At 37.2% G+C, this 24,552-nt stretch overlaps 1 protein-coding gene across 4 annotated transcripts in view; it reads right to left on the bottom strand.

Annotated features, from left to right (window-relative positions):
- Positions 1-24,552, bottom strand: part of NLK (nemo like kinase) — a 66,950-nt gene that overhangs the window by 27,843 nt on the left and 14,555 nt on the right. For all 4 annotated transcript variants that reach the window (XM_013296262.3, XM_005233697.4, XM_055796672.1 and 1 more), the window contains 2 exons: positions 4,373-4,502; positions 2,701-2,756 (listed from right to left, as the gene is read on the bottom strand). In XM_013296262.3, the coding sequence (XP_013151716.1) occupies positions 2,701-2,756; positions 4,373-4,502 (186 nt within the window). The remainder of the gene's footprint in view (positions 1-2,700; positions 2,757-4,372; positions 4,503-24,552) is intronic.

The following is a 24,552-nucleotide window of genomic DNA, read 5'->3' as shown; positions in this document are numbered from 1 at the left end:
ATATAAATTGAAACACCTATTCATTCATTCTTCTAATGAATTTAAGGGTCATAAATGCACTTCCTGCAATTATTTCAAAATAAAGGAGAAAGAAGACTACACAAAGCAAATAGTCTTTATTACCAATATTAAGAGTCCAGAAATTCAAACAAATTACATTAAAAAAAATCAGCCCTATAAAACATTAGTCAGAATGACTTAAAAATCAGTTAACCATGAAGGAAACTAACATTTCTGGTTTTATATTCAAAACTTGGCAGTAGCTAGGCTCATAAAAATAAGCTTATCCCATTTAAATATTCTTGATCGTACAATTACACGGAAGGAGTAATCCTTAACCTAGATCTGATTTATAACTCATATGACTTGTTATAAAATGAGGGCATTGAACTGGTGCAAATAACCAAAATCCAGTTTTTGAAGACTACTTACATGCTATTCGCATGGAAGAAATATCAAAGCAAAATTTAAGAGCTTTATCTAACATTCACATGAAAAAGCCCTAGTATAGTACAGCAATATTTTCAACCAATGAATTTGTTTATCAATCAGTAAATTGTGCTGTACTTTGGTTAAAATCACTAAGTTTAAAATACACCTACTTTCTTCACCAATCAATTTGAGTTATTATAAATAGATCAAGCCATACTTCACAACGTTCAGTTTATCTAAAAATAAGGAATGACAATTTTCTACCCATTGATTGTCTTGTAAAGTGGGTCATACAGAAAAGCAGCCAAGACCCACTAGTAAATAAAAAACAACCTTCCCACGTCTAACCATAAGAGTAAGCTGGTGCACTCCAACCTCAAGCAGCTCCGCTGGACACTGACACAGTGTAATAAAGCTACTCGTAAGACCCGCAGCACACATGATGTGGACATCTGTGGGACAATGCAGTGATTTTTGTAGAACTTAACTATTACTGTGCATTCAGGTAACAGAAAAAAGCACTTCGATCCCAATTATGATTATATAAAAACTATATAATTTTAGAAAATAAACCCAAATCCTCAATCAGAACACTGTATATATGCTCATGAATGTACATGCATGCGTTTTCAGATGAAAACTGATTGGCAGGTGTCTTACATAAGCTTATAACAGATATTTCATTATGCCATGCCTGATTTCCAAGGAGATTTTGGTAACAGTTTTGGGTTTGGGAGGAAATTTTTATTTGCACAACTGGGTTGTGAATTATAAACTTGAAAAGACTGCAATCAAAGCTGTGAAAGGAGCAGCAGTACAGTGAGATGACACATAACTGAATATGCTCTGATTTGAGTGTTCGCTTTCAACAATTCAGCACTGAGTTTAATTTTCAGTGTTTGCTTTTGGAGTTTTCCACAGAAAACACGGAAGTCTATTAGGTGACCTCAGCTGTATCACAGATCCCTGTACTGAAACACTGATTTGATAATGGAAATGTCGATGTGTTAGGATATTTGATTATCTGCTCTCTAAAATATCACTTTTACTGAAGTCTACAAAGGATATTTTGTTACTAACAGCATGTTGTAAAAATATCTGAAAAGTTCATAAAACTCTGTAAATAATTTTAAAACTGTTATGGGCAAGAGTCTGGTGAAAAGCTTTCTTCCTACACACATAAAAGATAAAATAGAAACAAATAATCTCATTCAGTGCTGATTATCAAGTTCACTTTTCATTAGCTAAAAACTTCTCAAAAATTGGATCTTAGCATGTTAAATTTTTAAAATAGCATAAAGAAGAGAACAGAGTGGGATTAATCTAGGCAGACAATCTTTATTATGAATCCCAGTCTGTAGCTAGTGAAGTCTCTGCAGAAAACAGAATTACCCTTATTTAAAATATTTTTTTGTTCTAAATTTTACAATATTTCTAGATACCTTCTGTACCATGAAAACCTGTACTCAACTCACCGCAGTAATTTATAGCAATTTAGAGCAAGTACTAAAACAACCTGCTCTGAGTCACAGAACTTCTCTTCCAACTAGTCAGTAAGAGCCTACCCAGCTCAATTTAAAAGTAAGTTTTACTTATTTTTCAGTGTTTAAGAATGCAGAAATTCCCAACCCCCAAAACAGAAGATGCCCTGAGGTTTGAAAAAGAAAAAAAAAAGAACAAAACATTAAATTCTCCCATCAAGTTATGTACTAAAATTCAATTTAATAATAGTTACCCACAGACAGCATGTACCTTTGCACCAGTGACACATAAAACAGCACATGTATCTGTGAAATCTGTTTTCATGATCAAGATAGAGGCTGAACAAGGAAAGCCACAACCCAACTAGTCTGCCGAAACACCTCTGAAGTCATGCTTTCAAAGTATGTGACAGTAGCACTCTCTGAAAACACCAGAAAGTATTTTATGGCACTAATAACAGAGAGGAAGTTAATTATTTGATACAGTTTTCAAAAAAATATTTTAGGGGAATCACTTATCTGTTGGTAAACACCGCAATGCCCTGCATTTACTGGATCTTACATACTCAGAGCTTCATGTTCAATCCTGAACTATTCCACCTCCAACGTTCACATTAACTAAGAGTTCTTCATAGTACAGATTCACTTCTTTAAATAAAACTGTGCAGATACAGACTCAAAGTTTTTGTAGCTCTATTTTATAGACTCCACCAACTACTTGCAGTTTCTAAGCTAATGAAAATTACACCTACCTCAATTAGGATGCTCTATTTTACATTTAGGATACATTTCTTCAAAATAGTCAATGTGTGGAGGCTGGAGTATGTCGAGGGCAGAGAGTACCTAGGAAACACCATACAAGATCAAGACCTATCCCAAACAGAATGAAAGCCCTTTCAAAAAGACAGTCAGACTGCATCTTTCTTACAGAGCTTAGCTTTATTCTATCCCACACAGACAGACCAATATTCTATGTCACTAGATATGTGAATATAATAGCCAGGAAAGATAATTCTGTACATTCAGGGTCTCTTTTTTTTTTTTTTTTTTGTTGTTGTTGTTAATGCAAGAAACTTTTTCCAGCTGTTCAATACTAGCATAAAAGCATAAATTTATCTACCCATTAAAAACTGGTTTATTTCAAATATATATATAACCATAAAATACCTGGAAGAAGTAATTCTAGCAAAGAAATGCAAAAGCAAAAGATATTACTTTGTTCTGCCTTTCATTTTTAAGAGTTTTGTGATACACTGCTTCCACGTGGGAATTACAAAACTCAAAGTTGTTCACATTCTGAATCAGAAGCTCAGCTCTCTGTGCAAAGAAAATAGATAGAAAAGCAGCAGCACAGAACTTACATCCTCTCATAGGAAAAAATACTACCTTGGTGTCGTCTTTTAGATCCTGTCCTAGGAATATCCATGACATTTAGATGAGGTACACAAACTTCAGTGGTTATCAGACTCAACTTCTGACTGCTTACAGAGATGCTTTTATTTAATTTTATAGTCCTCAGTAAAATCTCCATAACGAAGACACTGGTGAGGAGCAGTTTAAGGTACCAGTTCAAAAGAAATCTTGCCCCAGAATCCATTTCCCAAGGACCGGTGATAGCAGTGGGGTGGGGACTCTGCAATCTGGTACATGCTTGCAAGGCAGTCCCCTCTTTTGCTCCCCAGTGACAACATCACTTATCTGAATCCAGTGCTTACCCACAAATAAAAATCTTCCTTGGAATACGATACCCTCAGATAAAAAATTGTAAACTTTAAAATAGGAGGAAAAGCAATGAAATAAGGTTCTGAAACAGATACCCACTTCCTGATCCCATTCCACTAGGAGAGGACAGTACTCCCAACATGCCCGTTACTGCTCATCAATGGGAGGAGGTTACCATATCCACAGTTGCACTTGCGGAACAGTTTCTGTAAGTACTTCTTGATTCACTTCAGACACAGCCATATGGGTCAATTTAAACAATTTCTAAATGTTTTAACTTAACCTAGGTGATTTTACCTAACCCAGACTTGGGACTGCTTGTATGACCCCTCTGCTAGAAGAGGTAAGACAACTACAAACTCCAACAAAAAGGAGAGGAAGATGGAGTAAGAAACAGCTTGCAAGCGAAAGGATCTCCAGCTGGCATAGCTTTGTGCAGACTGACATTTATCTAAAGCCTAAAACAGGATTAGGTGGAAGTGTATTGCCTGGCTATTTGCAAACATTTTGGAAGGGAAATTATGAATATCCTTAGATTCTCGATAATTTCATTTTTTATAGTGTTCGCAACAGTAATATTTGAGTTTTGAGGAAATCTGATAACCGTAAAATTAGAGAGCTTTTAAAGCATTTTAGATATTCTATAATTTAAAAGAAAAAAATAATTCTGTTATAGATAGCTCCATTTCACAATTAGGCTTCATCAAAGACTTCAAAATTACTTTGAATTTACTTACATTGTCATGCTTAAAAAAACACAACATCTTCAACTCCCGGAAGACCCTTTTACAAGAGACCAAATTTTGGAAGACGTTGGGCATCTTTTTGAGTGCAACTCTCTTTCCATCTCGTGGATCTGTTACTGACCTACAGAATAAAAGATTTAGAACATCACATACTACTGTTAGACAATTTTTCTAAATCAGAAAAAAATATTTTAGAGTTCTTATCATTCTTAACTTAGACGGTGAGTCAAAACAATGCGAAGACATTTCTAGGGAAAAAAGTATCAAGCAAAGGGCATTATGCACTGTACTATAGAGTCTGTATTAAACGCAGTGCGATCACTCTTTGATTCCAGTACAAATACACATACCCAGTCAAGCTTGGTAGCTGTTAAGTGGCTGGACACATGTACAGCAGTGCATATACTGCCTGCCACTGGCATACACTGGAGCTCAAAGGTAGGTCAACACCCTGAGCCGAGGAGCAGATGGGACAATAAACATCTCCTTCACCTCCCCAAAAAGACCTTATTAAGATTAAAACATTTTCTCAGTTACACAGATTTGCTTTTGTCAGGTCTACTGCTTTCTTGTTCCTAACAGGGCAAAAAATGTAATAATCCCATTCTGACAGAACGCTGGCAAGTGTAAGACTGTTACTTGATCTATCACTAAATCACTTTACATCTAGAGAAGCAACAGCACATGGTATCTAAGTCTCCACAAATGTGAAACAGGCATGATACCTGTCTCTCTCCCATAGAGCTCATGGGATGCAAGTATAGTAGTTCAGAAATTATAAGGTGCTTTGCACATGGCAAGTATTTTAATTTAAAGTAATTGGATTCTGAAAATAGTATTTTATAATGAGAACCATAAAACTAGAGCAAGGAGATTATGGTGCCTCAATTCCCCATCACGGTTTTTAAGGTGAGGGTTCTCAAACCTCACTACAAAACAGGGTTTCTAGATCTTTAGTTGTTAAGAAACGTTCATTTTTTTTCTGCACATTTTTATTGGGATGACCAAAATAACTTTCTTCTCAGTGAAACGCCATAACCACTTAAGACTCTACATCCAGCTATGTACCCTGATGACTACATTTGTCCTTAAAAAGTTGCTGGCTTTTCTAACTGTGGTGTGACTCTCCTACAGACGGCAGGGAAGGCTTCTTTTGTCTCAGGTCCATGCTGTTTTAAGCATCTAAATAAAAAATTAGAATGGGGTAATCAAATATATGCCTTATCTCCAAGTCCCTCAGAACACAAAACTATTCAATCAATCCAGAAAGTCAGAAGTAACCACTGATACCGGTGGTTGGGAGTCAAAGGAGAACTGCCCCAACACACTCGGCTACAACACTTGTTAACAGCCGCTGCTTATCTGTATTTTAAACGAGGGGCGGAGGGGAACCTGGGAAAGTTGATACCAGACTATTTCTATGGTGGGAAACACAGAGCCAAAAAGAATCTGAAAAGGTCTTCCAATTCACAATATGTTTCCTATTGTCTCCAGGACCTTTGCCTCTTGCCTGTAGCCTAAATTGGAAAGAAGGGGAATGAAACTGGAAAAGCTACAGAAAATCCACTGTTAATGCAACTCGGCACTCACCATTGGCCGGACTGAAATACCCTCCCTCACAGTGTACAGTCACTTCATTCACAGATGATGGTTACCTCAATGAGTCGATTTGCAAAACAAGGTACTATTCATCATCAGCAGGCACACTTCAGGCTGGCCCTAGCTTTAGGATTATTGCAGAGGCAGATTTTGAATGACACACAGCAGGGCCAGTAACAGGCAGTGGCTCACAAATTCATATAAATTTGATCCCAGCATGAGCTGAGAGCTCCCACTGCTTGCAAGGTCAAGCACCACTGATCAGCTAATTAGCGGTATTCTTCTCTCTTTATGAGACAGCATTTCTGGCCCCCACCAAATTTTTACCAGCTTTAAAGGGGAAAAGGAGAAAAAAAAAAAAGAAAAAAAAAGAAAAAAAGGCAACCCACCAAACCTGTAACCTGCAAAAGGGAACTTAAAAGCTGCTGATTTCTGGGAATTTGACATATATATTCTTGTAACGGAAACAAAGTTGTAAAATTTTATTCATAAAAATCCTCACCGATTACACTGCAGATGCTACTGAGTTACTCATTTTTTCCCTTTGGAGTTTGGACACTATTGCTGACAACCGCACACACACAACTGCTATTAGGAGGATATTCACAGCTACGGCATAAATTCCGCTAGTGGATGGCAATGATGATACACTAAAGTATCCTACAGGTGCAAGACCTGAGACCTTTGACAACATGAAATTTCCTCACAAATGACTTAATATCCAGGCAGACCGCAAGCAGCTTTCTTCAGCTATGTTATGTTCAACCGTAGTTAAAACAAGAGTTAAATAGCTATCTTGGCTATGAAAAATGTTTGACTTAAAACCTTCAAAATTTATTTTATGCTATACTGTAGCATATTTAGAACACTACAATTATTTCTGAATAAGGTGAAGAAAATTAAATATGTGGCTTTGTTTCATTATTTTTCCTTTGAAATGTATCTAAAAGCCATAACTACAACAAAAGAACTGTCTTTAAATAGACACAATTGCTATTTTACACTGTAAATAAATTAGTTCTCTAAAACTGTTTCATTTTGTTTGAAGACAATAAAACAGTGCTTAAGATCCAGGCAGTTTGAGAGAGTTCACATCTACTTGTACCATTTCTATTATCTATAAAAAATCAGTGCAGTAAACATATACAACCATGGAGAAAGACAGACTAAAACCTCTTCATTGATCATGTCCAGGGGTTGTACAACACAAAAAGGGCATAAAAACCAATGGTAATTTGTCTGTAGGCTTAGTTCACTGAAGAAATTAAGCTGCAGCTTCACAGATTTAATAGATTGTTTGTTTGCTTTCTATCTCAAATTACAGAAGTTTAATAGAACCTGAAATGGACAGACCTAAAACAACCAGAAGTCACAAACAACAACATTTTTGAAGACAGACATGTGAACAAGCAATGCACCCTTCCATGATTGATAAAAATCTGTCATCTGAAACTTGGGCATGGCCTTGACTGTTTACAGCAAGAGGAAGTCAATTTCCATAAAACTAGTTACAGAGAGTTTGTGGTTTTGTTAAACATGCTTCCTCTTGTTCTGGAGACTGTAAGCTTCACAGGCTTTTTAGGCTCCTAGCTGTATATTTAAGCTGTACCTATAGCCATTCAACTTCTGAATTTGAGTACTACCACAACGGAACGACACCATTCCAATTAGTGATAGAAGAACAACCTGTTTTCTAAATGTTAACAAGCAAATAAATCAACTTATCAGAATCAGCTTTGAAATTTTAGGTATTTTTGCCATATTAAAATTCCATAAACAGGTCTGACATGCAATATAGTTCCCATATCTACGTGAAACAGGAGAAATTGGAAAAGTGCTTAACAATATGTAATTAATCAATCAATAAAAGCAGCATTATTAAAAGAAAGATCAAGAATAGTTTGCCTTTGGTTTTGGGCTTAAGTACTAATAAGAACCAAAAGATCGTAACAAAACCTGTTGCAGAAAATTCTACACTGCTGGGTTGACAAAGCACGTATTACAGTCCTCTTGGCTCTTCAGGAGGTTTCTTATTAATGTCCTGAAGGCTTTTTGGACAAAATGCATGATGGACTTGAATACATGGAGAGAAAAAGCAGGCCTGCTACAAGGCGCACAGCAGCTTTTTAGCCATGTCCAGGTCTCACTGTTACAGCAGCACCAACAAGAAGACACTGAATTTAAGGCAGGTGACAGAGTTGTTTCTGAAATTCAACCTACCACTAGACAGGATGAAACTGATCTGCTGGAGGAGGAATAAATACCAAAACACGTTTCCACTTGCTTGCTGGTTCGTTTCTAATTGAGCAAGGGGGAATCATCTGTTTGGTACCTGAGGATTTGGATACTAGTCCTCCCCCATGACAAACATCTCAGAGGTTGCATGTTTTAGCAGCAGCAGCAGCACACCTCTGGCACCTACACTCAAGACCTTTTGGAGTTAACAGCCACCTTTTAATCATATCTCTGTTTAGGAATTTCCTATCTGCCTTTTTGCAGATCTTTTAAGTATAAATATTATTCCAGCAATTGACAATAAAGATGCTATAACACGTATCACTAGATGGACCAATAATACACGTGGTTTCAAATTCTGCATTGTGTCTTGTTCATGTTTTAAGGTAAAACTCACAAAGTAGCATTTCTTGTTATTAGTCATGCAAAGACCAGTCATGCTTGTAGCTGGTAACAATATAACTCTAATGAATGTGAATGGAAGTGCAGTAATTTCACGCCATGTTGAGTTTGTTCTCTCTTAACTCAGGGTAGCAGCTGCTTTGGTTCAGCACAAACAGTACCAGAGAAAAGAGATAAGTGCTGAAGCCTGTTACAGAGGAATGCTTTTATTTCTTTGTTGCTGAAAGGCTTGCTGGGCTGAGCTCTTCTGGTTCTGCAACACAGGGGTTATCCCATCTGTATTAGCTAATGAATCTCAGGCTGTACAGATAATGAACAGCTCTGAAGGCAGCTTCCGTGATCTCCAGTGGAAGCGACCCTGGTCAAAACGTCTGGCTTAATGACCAGTTACTTGTCAAACTAAACTTCACCAGTATTATTTAAATATTATGCACAGTGCACTTTTAATGCATACAGTACACATCCAATTTTTACAGCAACATATCTATTTGCATTGTCCTATCTAATAAAATGAAATTTTAAGTAACAACTGCTAACATTTTCATCTGATTAGTCTCAAACTATTAAACACTATAACCTATACTCATGTATACCCTTCAGAGAGCTGTATCACCACACAAAACTGACAGAAGACCTCAAAAGGTGTCCTTTTAATTGAATTATAGGTTAAATTTTAATTTAATCCCAATTCTAATAAAATATTAAACTAGAATAATAGGATTTAATTTTAGAATAGCAATGTGAAACATTTTCAGGCAAAGTCTGAAATTCAATACATTAAGTACTCCTCTCACACTGTCCAAAAGCATGGAAATGTCAAAATACAGAATAGCATTAAAGTCACTTGCACTCACTGATTTTCAATTGCACTGCCTCTGTAGCTGTGCCTGTGATGTTTTTTGAAGTAAGCCATAACAATTTTTTAAAGCAAGCAGTCTGAACTCATCACCTAAATCAAATGGCATCTACGTGTTGAAACCACAGCCAAATGCACACATTCTGCTTCTTCCAGTTGCTGGTGAGCTGCGTTACCAGCAGCAATGGAGGTGACACAGGTCAAGACTGTGAAAGTAATATAATCAAAGTTAAAAATCTGAATCCAAGACAGAAATTCAGAGAAAGTCATCACTGGAGTTCCAACAGGCAAATGAAAAACCAAAAGTCTGAAGTGGAGATAATTGTAAAAAGATACCTAAAATAGAATTTTTTGATGGATTTGAAACACTCGCTTTCTTCAGCTGTACTGCTACAAAATTATGCTAGTTGCATCAAACTCAAGGATCCAACAGTCAGCTTTTATAAAAACAAGTTCAGGTTGAAAGTAAATTTTAGGATGTGAATGTTAACCGTCTAGTTGAGCAAGTTTATATCTGCTCTGCAGAAAATCACGAGGCAGTTTACATTTGCCTAAATTAAAGTTCTCATAAATCAGTGTTAATTACACATGAACAGTAACACAAATTACAAAACTTTTTTTTTCTTCTTACTGGTATATGCCTTTGTCTAACATCCTTTCCAATTCATAAAGAAAAGAAAAAAAAAAAAAAAAAAGGAAAACCTCTTAAAACAAACATTATCTTAGAAAGATTATATGCATATGAAAGTAGTTGCTGAATGCCTAGAAATCTTTTCAATCACTACCCCCAAAACCATGAAATGGATATCCATCTTCTCCTCTCTGCGTGAAGGTAAATACCTAAAACTTCTGAGTACTGATTCCCAAGCCTCTTCTGTTGCTGAGCCTCACTCAACCAAACTGACAGTGCTTTGTACCTCGAAGTACCACAGCTCTTTAGTTTAGTATCCACAATGACACTTATCTAGGAATACTCAATTCTGTTAAGTCAGAACATAATCAGGCACTGATACCGGTGAACATCAGCGTCCTATTAATTCTTACACTTCTCCCATGGATGTAGCTGTCATGCAGCCTCATTAGCGAGTGTGAAAGATTTCATAAAATGGTTGGTCTTCAATCAAATAATACAAAACTCTGATTTATGTTGGTAGTTACCACAGATATATTGACGCTCATTTTTACTAGTCCTGGGACCCGTTTTAAAAAACAAAAAGAGCTAAGTGTATTGCAGAACTGCTGAAGTTCATCACAGCTGTGTAAGCAAGGCCTGGTTTGTCTGCTGTTTTTTCAAATGCTTCCATACAATAAAAATTGGTTTAGATTAATAGTCTTTTCCTAGTGCTCCTGTTGTAGTCTCTGATAAAGGAATGAGGTAAATGGGGTTGCTGTGGCATATGCATTTAAGGCCAGTTTCTTTTTTCTTTTAAATAACCCACTTCTACAAACAAGTAATGATCACCTGCAATATCCAGCTTGAAGGCAATTCCTCTATTCTCTCCCGCATAGCTGCAGCAATTTCACACTGCTCCTCACCTCCCTGACTTAGCTTGTGAGCTTTATACCACTCACTAGCAATTTCACTTCAAGGAGCAGCACAAAACTAACAATCAAAGTTGTGAATATCAGAAATGTCAGGACTGCATTCCAAAGAACAGAAAAAAAGAAAGGGAGGAAGGAAGGAAGGAAGGAAGGAAAAAAAAAGAGCCTGTCTGAAAAATTGTTATTTACAGCATCCAATAAAGATGCTGAAAATGTTGCTTTGTGTTTGTATACAGCACCTACTTTGATACTAGTAAAATAATTATTTATAGCAATATGCTATCAGGTCACATATCCCCAAGAGAAACTAGAAAAGCACGAAAATCTCCTTGGAGCTAATTGAGAGAACAACTAGAAAGGCAGCTTTACTTACTGCTGTTCTCAGAAGAACACATTTCAATTCCCTCCTCTGCTTTGTTAGGATATTACACCCTAGGTGAATCTAGCAGTAAAGTGAACAGCAGGCAGGGAATCTATCCATCACTCAGCACAGAGTCAATGGGGCACTCTTTCAAGCTACTACTGAAGTCTGCAAAGGTTTCACTTATTAAGCATCAACCGTAGCTGGGGATAAAGAGATAAGAGACCAAGGTTTAAACCAAAAATAACTTTGCAAAAAATTATATATAGGTATGGGACAAAAAAATAAGTTTATATATATAATTTGGAGGGGGGGAGTGGGAATATCAAGGATGATAGTTTAGCTCTAATCGTGCCTTTAAGAATTATGATTCCAGCTGTTACTGCAAGAAAACCCAATCATTTAGTATTCTTTATTATACTGTACAAATCACGGCAAAAAGCTACTTTTAATAAATACTATTAAACCAAGTCAAATACTTTGCTTTCACACCATTTACAAGTCTTTCGGTACAATTAACTTGTGCTCACACCAGCAGGCTGGTTACTGTTGGAGGAGTGGGCTGCCTGGCTATGTGTTCATTAACACAGCTGGCGTTACCACATCCTCCTCTTGCTTCTGGCCTCTTAACAGCACCCAGTTTTCCCCCCTTACCGCTCACACTTCACCTACACAACAATGGTAGACTATTAAGTTGTAGAAATTATCAAACAATCCATTTTGTAAAATTGGAAAAAAAATTATTGGAAGATGCTTGCTCTGTTATCTCACCAGCTTTTTAGTACTTAACAGGAATATAAGAAAGGAAGCATTCAGATTAATATCCACTTAAACTAATAGGCTGTATGATTCAACCACTTAAAAAATTGTGACCAACTGCAACTATTTGTTGTAGCCATATCACCTACTGGTATGGCTAACACCAAGATTACTATAGCCAAGATACTGCAGAAGGTTATTTCTCTGTTATTGATTCCTTAATGTACTTGACAACATGCTGTTATTTCGAACCATTTGTTTCCTTTGTAGCAGCAGTTTGGTCAGTTCTCCCTTTTTATAAACACAACAAAAATGATCCCTCTAGTCAAAAAGAAGGAAAAGAAATACAAACATGAAAGTAAAGAGATTAAGACACAGGTCAACAAGACAGTTTCTCTTATTTCAGACTTTGGCTCTTGTTAAAAAAAAGTAATCAAATACACAAATATTTGAATGCTTAGCATGAGACTGAAATATTCCTCTTGAATTATTGCCCATTATTTTCAGCCACCAAAATTTTGCAAAATCCTTCATCAAATCCTTGATCAAGTTGGAAGTTAAACTTTCTGTACCTAACCAGAATGTATTACACATGTTCTGGACTAAAGGCTGCAAGCCATCTTGTTTAATTCTTCCATATCTAGTTCTATATTCACTAATAAATCTAAGCCTGCCTATTGTACACCAACAATGACTACATTTTTTATTTTATCTTTTCTTTAAAAGATCGTCAAGTCTACCGGAATACTTGCACCTTCCTCTACAGCAGTGATTTGGTACTGTGTCACTAATGACCACGGTAACTTTTACTTTACAAGTAATGTTTTTCACTGGAAAACCAGGACTCTTGTTTCATGCGAACAAACCAGCCTAAAGTAGACACGCTTTCAGGCATACCAGCCCTTGCTCTGCCTGCGTCTCCAAACCACCACAGATACACCAGTACTATCCCAAGGAAAAAGATTTTTAGCTTTTCAACAGACAAGTTAGATAAGGACAGACTTGTCCAAGCCATTTACTGACGCTGTGCTGCTTGTATAATGGCAAGCTGCTGTCAGAAGAGAGGGTCCTGCTCCCACCCACCGCTGGGTCTTGCCCTCCTATCGGCATTGGGGACCACCGAGAGCTGCCCCCAGGGTGAGCCAGCGCTGCACAGGATCCGGTGCCGGCAAAGATAGCATCGAACATGCAGCAAGCGGAACAAAGTCACCCCAACACCACATGATCCCTGGACATGACAGAGGGGAAGCTGTGTGCACACAGGGCTGAGGCAAAGCACAAGACGGTGTGATTATGGGGTAGCAGATCGCAATTACACCGATTAGGTACAGCAGGAAGGCAGGCCCTCGGCCACGCCGGGAGCTTACGGACAGCGCCAGAAGCGGGGACTGAATCGCCTGAACTGCAGCCGAGTGCCCTGTGTACAAGGGCCACTCTTCTATCCATCAGAAAGCTTTTTTTTTTTTGCTGATTATAAAGAATATAAACATGTCTGTCTTATTATATTTAAGAACTACATAAAAATTTAAAAAAATACTCTGAAATAAAACATACCATGAAAAAAGATACTTTACAAAAACTGTAGCTTCTATTTACATTGCAGGCTAATCACTCCAGAAATAATACAATTTTAAAGAGTAATAGAACCACAGAAAGGATTAATGATACAATCCAGACCTCTAGTTAAAATGTTTTCAAAGACAATTCTTATCTCAAAGAATCCTTGCAGGCATTTAGCCTTTTCAATTACGCATTATAAGTCTTCAGCAACTCTCTACGATGTTGATGGCAAATTTTCAAGGCGGAGACTATGCCAACAGTAATTTTTCCTCTCTCTGAATCCAGGTCAACACATACACATTGTTCTATAGTTTCAACTGGTAGAAAAAAAAGTTTGTGACTACTCCATGGCAATTATTACGCAGAAACAAAATAATGAAAGAATGTTTTCAGGGGCGGTGTGGGAAACTGCTGAGGGAGTTTGTTCTAGGAGGGAAGGGAGCCTTCCCTTATGTTTATAGAGAATACCTATAAATTTACATCAAGACTTATCAGAAGGGGGGTAGGACGACGACTTACTAGGATTACTTTCCAAGTTTTTCTTAATAGTCACTGATTTTTTTTCCGCAGTTGGTTGACTCTTAATCATGCAGACTTTTTCCAGAGAGACTTACTCTCAGATATGTAACAGACCTGGTCCCACAAGCATTTCAGCTGCTCACCCAAGCATATTTGATATACCACTTTTAAACAAATATGCAGCTCATATTCAAGGGCATGTGATACCCAATATAGCACTTTTTCAGTACATGGTGATCAATCACATCTCAGCATATCTCAAAATATATTTGAGCATGGGATGAAATAAAAAAAATCCTTTAGAAAAGTTCACAAAACCAAAAGATTCCCAAGATTGAAGCGAGAGGGCAGGGAGAGGGTGTGCAGTTATCAAATCACTTATCTGGGAAATGTTTGATTTGGTACGTAAATTTTACGCACAGGTATAAGCCATCACATCCAGTACATATGTTCCCTGTAGAATTACTGACAGGCAATGAGACATACCAGAACACAACAAAAAACGATTTACAACATTTAATGGACTATTAGGTAGCAGAGGGGAAAGGTGAGGCAAGAATGCACATAATGTGTGAAATCATTAAAAAAATAAAAACAATGTATGTATGTACATTTAACAATCGATTTCTTATTGAAGAATAAAAAGGAAATTATCCACATATACTGAGTTTGTAAGCAAAGTGAAGTAGCTGCTTTAACAATTTTACTATTACAAACACTCAAAATACAAGTGAGACAGGACAGAGGTGATGTTCTGGATGCCCCAGTGACCTTGCCTAATACACAGAAGTATTTTCTCCTGTAACAGACTGAAGAGTTCGTCTTCCAGACCGGTTCCTGCCCACCAGTGGTTGTGCTCACCAACGCATATAAAACACACTTTAAAGCTTTGTGACAATTCTTAATGGAAGTTAAATTATTCAAATGCTAAATCTTTTTGTCTATCTTTAGTAGCCTAAAAGTCAATTTTCCAATCTAAGACTCTAAGTGTGGCATGCTTAACCTGGCTAATGGTTGTGGCTGGGCTCCCAGATCTGGCTCACCGTGTGGCCGTGCAAACAGCAGTGCTGGCACAACAAAGCAGAAAGCAGGAAAATAAGTAGCTGAGACAAAGGGGAAGACAGACAGACTGCTTTTTTAGTAACAATGACAGCTTTAAGCATGTGTCAAATATGATCTAAGTCAGTCACACTGGCTCTGCCTAGTCAATAAGGAAAGGGATAGGTGGGATTAATCCCTTTTAGAGTGCACTTCGAAAACACATAAACTGTTTCTCTAGAAATGCCTCACCCTACCAGTTAATTACAGAGAACAGCTTAAAGCAAAGCCTCACTTGTAGATAACCGAAGATTGCTGATCTGAGGACCCTAATTTTTTAATTTTACATGAGCCTTTTCTCCTCGTCTGCCAAGTCTGAACTGAGAGTCAGCACTATATGTTACAAACCACATTAAGTCCTGTCTTACTAGCAGAGTGACTTAGGCTTCCCTTGCAGTGAGAAAGGGAGTGGTGGCTAATTGAGTGGTATCATTAGAAGGGAGTTAGGTTTTGTTTTTCTTGGATTTTTCACAACAAGAGAGTTCTAGCATACACACGCAATTAGCATGGTATTATAATGTGTTTTACCCTCTGGCTGTACACACATTGTTTAAGAGATGCAAAAGCTGATACCATCTTGTTTAAAGGAGATATTCATAATCATTTTAGCTGTAATTTTTAAAGGAAAAGCCACACAGGTAAGTTGAGAAGGAGGAAAATATTACAGCAGTGCAGTTTCTAGTCTTCACTTTACTGCAATGACCAGAGCTCTCTCTGGAAGGCTCTTAAACTTTCAGCATGATGCCCATCACCACTAAGAAAGAATATACAAATGGCAATCAACAGACTGGCCAGTCATAGCATTGTCAGTGCTGAAGCAGCCGCAGAAATCAGAGAGGCACATAAGATCTGAGGCTGACTACTCACTCGAGTGAGCAAAGACACTGACAAAAGGTGGACTCATGCAGTGGCCAGAGACCCAAGTGTAGGGTTAAATTACATAATTTCTTATTATTCTACCTTCAAGATACATTAAATATCTGCTTATCCTAAGCAGCTAATCAGGGCCCACACAGCAGATACATGTAACACACACAAAAACACTTACAAAGTGCAACCACATATTTTCACCAGCAGTTCATGCACTCAGAAAGTTTCCACAAACTCTGTTTACGATCCTGCTGTAATTCATTGCCCACAAGGAGATCCCAGTAGCTGCAGTACAGAAGATTAACCCCTTTCTAACAGCCTGTAAGAATGCACTCAGTAAAAGTTGGTACTGATAGCAGAATTCTTAGCAGCCAAGCATGGAAAACTAAGAAAAAGGTTTCATTGTTAAAAGACATTATCAAACAGAACAGCTGTTATTTTTTGAGACATTTAAGAAACGGATGTGCTGTTAATGATTTTCAGGTCACTATGGCTCTGCAGCAGCCTCCAGCTGACAATACCTCAAAGATGCTAAAATGAAATATTAACAGTGAGTAAAAAAAATTCTTTGAGAGATATGCTATGATATGAAAGCAAACTGAAAAAGATAGCTGAGGAGCTACTACCGAGCAAAACTTTGATTTCACTTAGATTTAACTTGGAGACACGGACATCTAACACCAGTCAGCGGGAAAGTAATAAGGAACTACACAGGCCATGCAGTGACAGAGCTCAACCGATCTACTGGAGGATGTAACAGCATCGCTACCACTGGAAGACATAACACCCAATGCCCTCTCTCAAATGTGTATCTCACACTTAGAAAATAACCTTTGCAACATAAGGAAGCAGCTTCCTTTACAGCCTTTTTGGTAATGGCATGCTCTGCCTCTACAACTAAGTACAAGTAATATACAGAATTAACTGTATGATACAAAACCTTTTTTTCTCAAAAACATGGATGTAGTAAAGCAGCATACCTAACAGCCACCTCTTTGGGTTTTTTTGCTTGCTTGTTTGTTTGTTTGCTTTTTTGTTGTTTTTTTTTCCTCCACTGAACTTCAGTGGTACTGTAAAGACTCACTGGAAATGGAGCCCAGATTGTGCTAGTCACAATTAAAATAAATAACAGTATGTATCTTGAAGGGACTGATCTAATTTAAAACAAGTCAGACTAAAAAGCAGAAGAAGCAAAAGGATATGTTTACTCTATAGAGAAGTATTTACTATCAGTTATTCATTTACAGGTCAATGTTCACTGTAATAATTATAATTTGAGAGTCATACCATTTTTAAGTAGTACAGTATGTTACTTGAGGTGTTGAGAATGTCTCAGTTAACTTTCAGCTAATTAAATGAAGATATTAGAAGTTTAAAGAAAAAGAGGGTGAGATGTGCAGCAGTCTTCATAGGTAAACATAAAAAAAGTACGGAAAGAGGAAAAATATTTTGGAAGCTGTTACTTATTCAAGCTACTCAAGCAAAATCTGTGATGCAAACACTTTTCAAAAATCCACTTTCAATTCAATTCCCTTTTCAAGTAAATCAGAGTCCTAAATGTTTTAAGAGATTTCTCAGCTCACCTCTTACCTGCTCCTTACCTACAGTTAAGCTTGTCCAGTGCCTGGGGAAAATACCTCATTTAAAACTGAAGTGACACATTCTGACTAACACAGGAAGCATGTGCTGTGTTTCGGTATGGATCAAGTAAAACAAAAGCTAGGCAAAGCTCTAGAAAAATTAAAATCATGCTAAGAACATCAACAGACTTAAAGCATCTCGCTGTCAACATGATCTAGTGAGGTCTGTATACTGTGGAGATGCCTGGTTTCTCTCTGAAACCATTATTAATTGGCAACTGAAGGCAGGGTGCTACAGTCCAAACGCAGACCGCTCTCTAGGAGGAAGCAGTATCATGCTGGCTGTTCAATACTTGCAATTCAACTGTTTCTGTTAAGTCTTCAATAACAGCATCTGCTGAGTTTTATATAAATGGCACAGAGATAAAAGAGGTCGTTTATCTGGTTTTTGGATATTTTTGGCCACTTCACAAGGTAATACAGGTCTGTATGCTTAATCTGTAGTGCTGGTTGGGAGTTCCCAGCACTTTCAGCAGCGCTGGGGGTGGTGAGGGCGGTACCAACAGTTTTCCATCCAGATGTCCAGGTTCTTGCTCATTTTGTCACCTACCTAAAGTGCAAAGCATCCCATCAGCTTGCATTAAGACTAAAGAGTAGTACTCTGCCCAGAAGCAACAGACAGTTCATTGACAAACATTCTCCCCTGTTTTACCCATCTTTGGAGGTCAGCTTCAGGAGTTTTGCATCAGTTTCAGTGCTCATTCACGCAAGGGATCACTCGATATTAAATCGATGAGAAGTCCTTTGCAGACTGACATGGACTGATAGAACTTGGGTGAAGGTGTTCACAAACAAAAGTAAAAGCTTCTTACACTTTTAAACATCTGGAACCTACAAAAATATATACCAGCTAAACATTTTCCTAAAATTGAGGCAAGTAAATTAGGTTTTACATCGAGGAATTTGCATTTGAACAATGCTTTGTGTGCATTTTAAAGATACCAAACAGAAAATAAGTTTCTTAAGATTATCAAAAAAGACAATTTAATTAACTTACTACCAAGGTGCATTCTCAGCATTTAATTAAGTTTTCTCAACATACTCCACAGAATACTGTAAGGTAGTAAAAACATACTTAAAGGCACTCCAAAAAACCTGTGCTGTAAGTTACTCCAAATAGCCAAGTCTTTCAAATACATATTCTTGACAGGTGGACTTTTTTAGAGGTACAGGATTCATTCAGGGAAAGAAAAGACTGAACAGAAGCTAAGAGATTTAATGTATAACTTTTGGGTGAGCCTGAAGAAAACACCTAGATTTAACTGTCACTAAAAGGTATTTTATGTGAAAGGGTTAAGCGACTTCTTCTTCATACCACACTTCAAAGGTATGCTTTATTCACATCTTGCTCAGCTGCCAAATGCAGACCTCTCCAGAGCTCCTTTTTCAACCATAGATGTCCTAAAAAGCCTTTTAATGTTGCGTTCTAATCACACCCTCAAGCATGTGCGCCATTATCACTCATTCTTTAAAAATCAGAGCTAAAAGCAAAACTGATTACTGCAAGAAATCTGTCTCCTTGAACAAAAATTGATTCAGAATATCTTACTTAAAAGAAAGGATAGAAAATTAAAGGGATACTGTTATGGTTAATCTCTTTTAAAATGTTTAATTTGCCTTCCTTCATGGAAGCTTAAAACTGAAACTGCTTTCCAAATCAAATTTATTTCCTCATTTACACAAAATTTTCTGGCTATGCTTGAGACCTTTTATTTACTTCTCAACTGCCTATATGAACCACAGCTAGAGTAAGTTATTACACTATTTTGGACAATTATACGGATATGTTTTTTAATTCCATAAAAGCAATTTTTTTTTCAGTCCATGGCATAGTTCTGTGAGGTCTATGATGTTCATAAATAAATAACATGCCTATTAAACATATAAATCTCCATGTATTTTTGTACTTATTCTTTTAAAATGTATACCACAGTTACATGAACTACTACATTCCTGGCCCAATTCACTGACCTCCATTCCCATTCCCACTAGCCAATGAAGGAAAACCCAAATGAGAAACCTGCTTCTCCATGTCCAACAAGCCTCCAGGCTCTGGCACAGTTCCTAGAATATTTTTGCACCTCTGTAGCAAAGTAGGTTAATAAAGTCTCTGGTCATATCCTCTAGATGGATACCTAGTTTCCTGCAATAATTATCCCCAACATCTTAAGTTTCACTATCAGCTTTCCCTTGTACCTCTCATCCTCCCATAGCATCCTCTCCCTGGGGTGGAAGGACAGGGACAAAACAAAACAGGGGGGAAAAAAAAAAAAGTGACTAAACTTCTTTTTGCCTCATTACCCCAAAGAAACTGCACAATAATCCCTGTGAAACAGCACTGCATCCTCATCTCAATTAAAATCTCAGTACTTCATCTTCCAGGTTAACTCTATTGTATTTCAGTCATTCATTTTTTTTTCACCACTATCATGTTTGGCTGTTTGCCAGCATATGAAAAACTCAGAAGAGTATTCAAACAAAGTCTGCAACAAATATTTGAAACACAGTCCTTCACTCCAAAGTAATTACACTCCAGTGTCCTCTGCTACCACCAAGGGAAATAATTGTATCTGCTAGTTAAGTATTAAGCCTCAGGACTTTGATACAGTCGTTGTATTAGGCTCACATTACCTTTTGATTTTAATAAGTACTGCTATTCATGTCCCCAAATCGGGTAGTAATGATAAATCTATGAACATTCATCAAGGTTTTTACCTGGAAGAGGCAAATCTTATTTACCAGCCTTTCAAGTTTCAACTTATATCCTGCCTGTTCCTTATCACAATATAAATATTTATTACAATAACACAGAATACAGTATCACAACTCAGAATACTTTTTAGTTGCCATTCTCTCTTCCATTCCCTTTACCAGAAATTATTTTAACTAACTGTATTTTTATTTATCTATCTTGCACGGGAATTGGTATTAGAATCACGTAACTTTAAAATATTACTTAAAATTTACATTAGGCTTATAAGGTACTGTAATTCCCAACACCAACATTTAACAATGGCCAAAGTAAACACTAACCAGAGACATCTCACCTCCTCCTCTACTGAATAAACCAAAGTGAAGAGCTGAGAAACAAAACAAACAGCACACCTGACAAAAGTTCTTTTAGTGCTATCTCTTTCAGAGATAATACTGCTTTTTCTCACAATGGCAAGTCAAACTGAAGATAATCCTTTATATATTTTTACAAGAGTGGTACAGACCCCAACTACATTAATGGCAACTTCCCTGCCATTGCATACAAGGCAACCCCAAATCAGCTCCTCTGATGCTTCCTCCGTACATTTTACTCCTGTGTAAAGATTTCTGTGTGACCAATACTGCATAGTCATTCCTTCTTTGAATTACTGCACGAACAGAAGGGACGTATCAAAACACAACTGTGAAATTAATTCATATCCTGTACAATCCAAAAGTCCAGAAGATGCTTTAGGGTTATGGGCTGGTTTTAAAATGTGAAAGTAGTGCTTTTTTATTTTAGTATATGTTAATGAAGATTTAAGAAAGACCTATAACTTTGCAAAGAAGAAAAAAATCAGGCTTGTATTTATTAACAGAGTTTAAAGAGACATCAGTCTCCCATTACCATGGTCCAGTGAAGTGAATGATCCTCTGTCACATACCATCGTCTCACACTGCTGTAAAAAATTCACCTATTTCCTTGACAGTCTCGATCACATTGGAACCATAACCTCTCCTTTCCATTAGATTCAGAAGGCAACTTCAGAAATATTCAGATATTAGAGTGACAGACTAAAATAGACAGGTAAATAGTACATTTGAATTAACAGCCTGCCGAGAGCGATACAAGATGTTTTAAAATTCCTTCATGTCTGCAATGGGCAGAATGTGTAACCAATGCAATTCCTCATCTTGTTGAAAATTCTGAGAGATCATTTGGCTTACCACTCAAATGCCTGAAATACTGTACAATTTGCAATGTCTATAATGTCTGTTTTCAAGTAAAAGAAGTCCTTGTGTGTGTGTGTGTGTGTGTGTATATATCTAAAGTAAGTATCTGCTTGGTGTTGAGCATTTGGCAGTCAGCACTGTTCTCGTCAACGTTCAAGTCCTTTCACGTTCACCTTCTACCTTTGTAACGCTTCCCAAGGCTTACCATCACCCCCTTTCTGACTGTGCCCAAGTATATGACCATTACTCAAACAAGTAATCAGGGTTTTCTGCAACGACGGGACAGCATCACTATGCCAGTATTATATCTAATGCTTATCTGAAGCAAAGCATACCTTTTCAGATGATTTGTTACAGCCAGTAAATGAACTTCCAGCTTCAGAACTGAGAATTTTTTCCATTGCAAGTCTATCTGAATGTTTAATAATCGCATAATAATACAGGAACAAAATTAATGATCAATGTAAAAACAGTCATGACTGATTTCTGCTGGTCTCTATTTCTGACTTTATTTTTGTTTCCTTTTCCAGGATAATACTTTCAGATTGAAGTAGAACTGAGTAATAAATTCATTATAATGATCAATAACTGAAACACCAATCAGTAATGCCATCAACCATACCAAACCTTCTGAGACTAAAATATAAGTGTACTTCAGGTACAAAATGAAAGATGTTGCTGCAGCTCTGCTGGCTGATGTGCAGTATATTTTCTATTGCTAAACAGAACACGTCACACATTTCTTTTACTGGCATTCACAAATAAAGGAGAGATCACTCAGAATGGTCTTGTTCCTTTAATTTCATCCTTTCATAATACTGATTACATTAGCTTTATGTCTTCCTTTGATACATTTGATCAGGGCCTGAAGGTGTGATACGCATACTGGCCACAATTAAAAATCCCTGGTTTAAGTTACAAAAGGTATCATAAGACAGAGTGGCAAAACTCAAAGGTTTATTGAAAGGCCTTGTCCCCTGTTCCTCTCCAAGTGTGGATGCTGGCAGGATGGCAACCCTACACACTGTTGAAAAGTTTAATTTTATATGTAATCTTAGATGACTCTTTAATATATTACAGGATCTTCAAGGGAAGTGTATTTCTCCTCCCCCCCCCCCAAAAAAAACCAACCAAAATCCACAAACAACAAACAAAAACCTCAACAACAACCTGAATTATTATAAACCAAACTAATCTACATCCTACACAGCAGCTGTTGTGGTTTCACAACTTTATCCAAAGAAACAAGAAAGTCCAACCTGCAGGGCTCTTGTCTAACCTGTTGGTTTCAAAGCCGTATTTAGTTTTATATGATCTCTGTGAACTGATCTGAAAATCCTAATATATATTTCTCCATTCTGAGTCAGCCAAAAACCTTGTAATAACATAAATTACTACCACGGGTATAATTCCAGTCTTGGGACATTCTAAAGTAAAATACAGACTCCTCGAAGAAAACACAGAATTTCAAAGGGGAATTGAATTAATGTCTCTAAAACACTTTAAACCCAAAGTTTAAACAATAGTTCAGTATGAAATAAAAATTATTACAGAAGGATTCCCTTTACTGGGTCATATGATAGGTGACAAAATCTTCTTGGGAACAACTGTGGGCGTGATGATATATATACTTCTAATATTCAAATTACCAAACAACTGTCAGTTCTTAATGTTTCAGATGAGCAAACACTAGCACAAAAATGATAAGGTGACATGCCCAAGACAGAGATCAGAGAAAAAGCCACAAGCAGGCCAAGGCTGGTCCCGATTCTGTCAGCATTCACCTATTTTGCTTCAACTGCTTCAGAAAACAATAAACAATCCAAACCTAAAGAACATAAATGCTTTTCTCTTTCAGCAGGGGCAAAAGGAAAGCTGCAATTCAGATGGAGGGCTTGGGTAAGCATGTCAGTGCCCTCTCCTCAAAAGCACAGTAGAAGGCCTTAATCTTGACTTTTCATATACAATCAATGAGCAAATACACTCAGAAAAGCACTTTGATACCCTGAGCTATCTATAATAACTTTTTTAAAAAATGAATAAAAGGTACCTTCCACTTTATAATTAAAAACTGCTTTTACTTAAGCTGTTAGGTAGAACCTTATTCACTTGAACTAAATCCAGTGGCCTGTGGTAAAATTGATAGCAATTTTTAAAAAAATATTTTTGCCTATCACTATTGCTTTATGGCATTCTCTATGAGAATAGTTATGCATAAAGCCTGACAGCAGGCAGGATCTGTGCTAGTTGTTCTTTAGCCATTGACACAGAAGTATTCCGCAGAAGATGCACACTCCCTCCCAAGAAGCAGTATGGATCTATATGCAGAAGATAAATGTCTTGCTCTGTCGGACTATAAATGGCAACTTTTAATGGCTTTAATATTTAAACCTGAAAAGAATTCTAGCAGGTCTTAATTTCATATTCCTTTGTTCCAGTTCATGATCAGAATATTCACTTGTGAAGCAGCACTTGACAGAAGACTAACAATTGAGGACACTGTCACATGAATGCTACTTCAGGCGCAGCGGATGGGCTGCCACAAACGTGGCTGTGAAACTGCATCCTTAGTCAAACGCAGCTTCTACATTAAAACAGAGTCCTTCAAATCAGATATTTACTATACTTGTCAGCAAAGATGAGGCATATAAAAAAAATAATCTGAAAACATCGTGGATGGTAACAGTGAATTAATTTGCTCAATGCAAACCAGTGAAAGGAATAAGGGATGAGGAAGAGCAGTTTTGCCTATTTAAATTAACAGCAATTATCATGTGGGAGCTTCTCTCCCCAACAATTTGAA

The sequence above is a fragment of the Falco peregrinus genome, chromosome 2 (genome assembly GCF_023634155.1).
Source record: "Falco peregrinus isolate bFalPer1 chromosome 2, bFalPer1.pri, whole genome shotgun sequence".
NCBI classification, from domain to species: Eukaryota; Metazoa; Chordata; class Aves; order Falconiformes; family Falconidae; genus Falco; species Falco peregrinus.
Note: the sequence above shows the minus strand (reverse complement) of the source record. Positions and strands in the feature narration are given on the sequence as shown.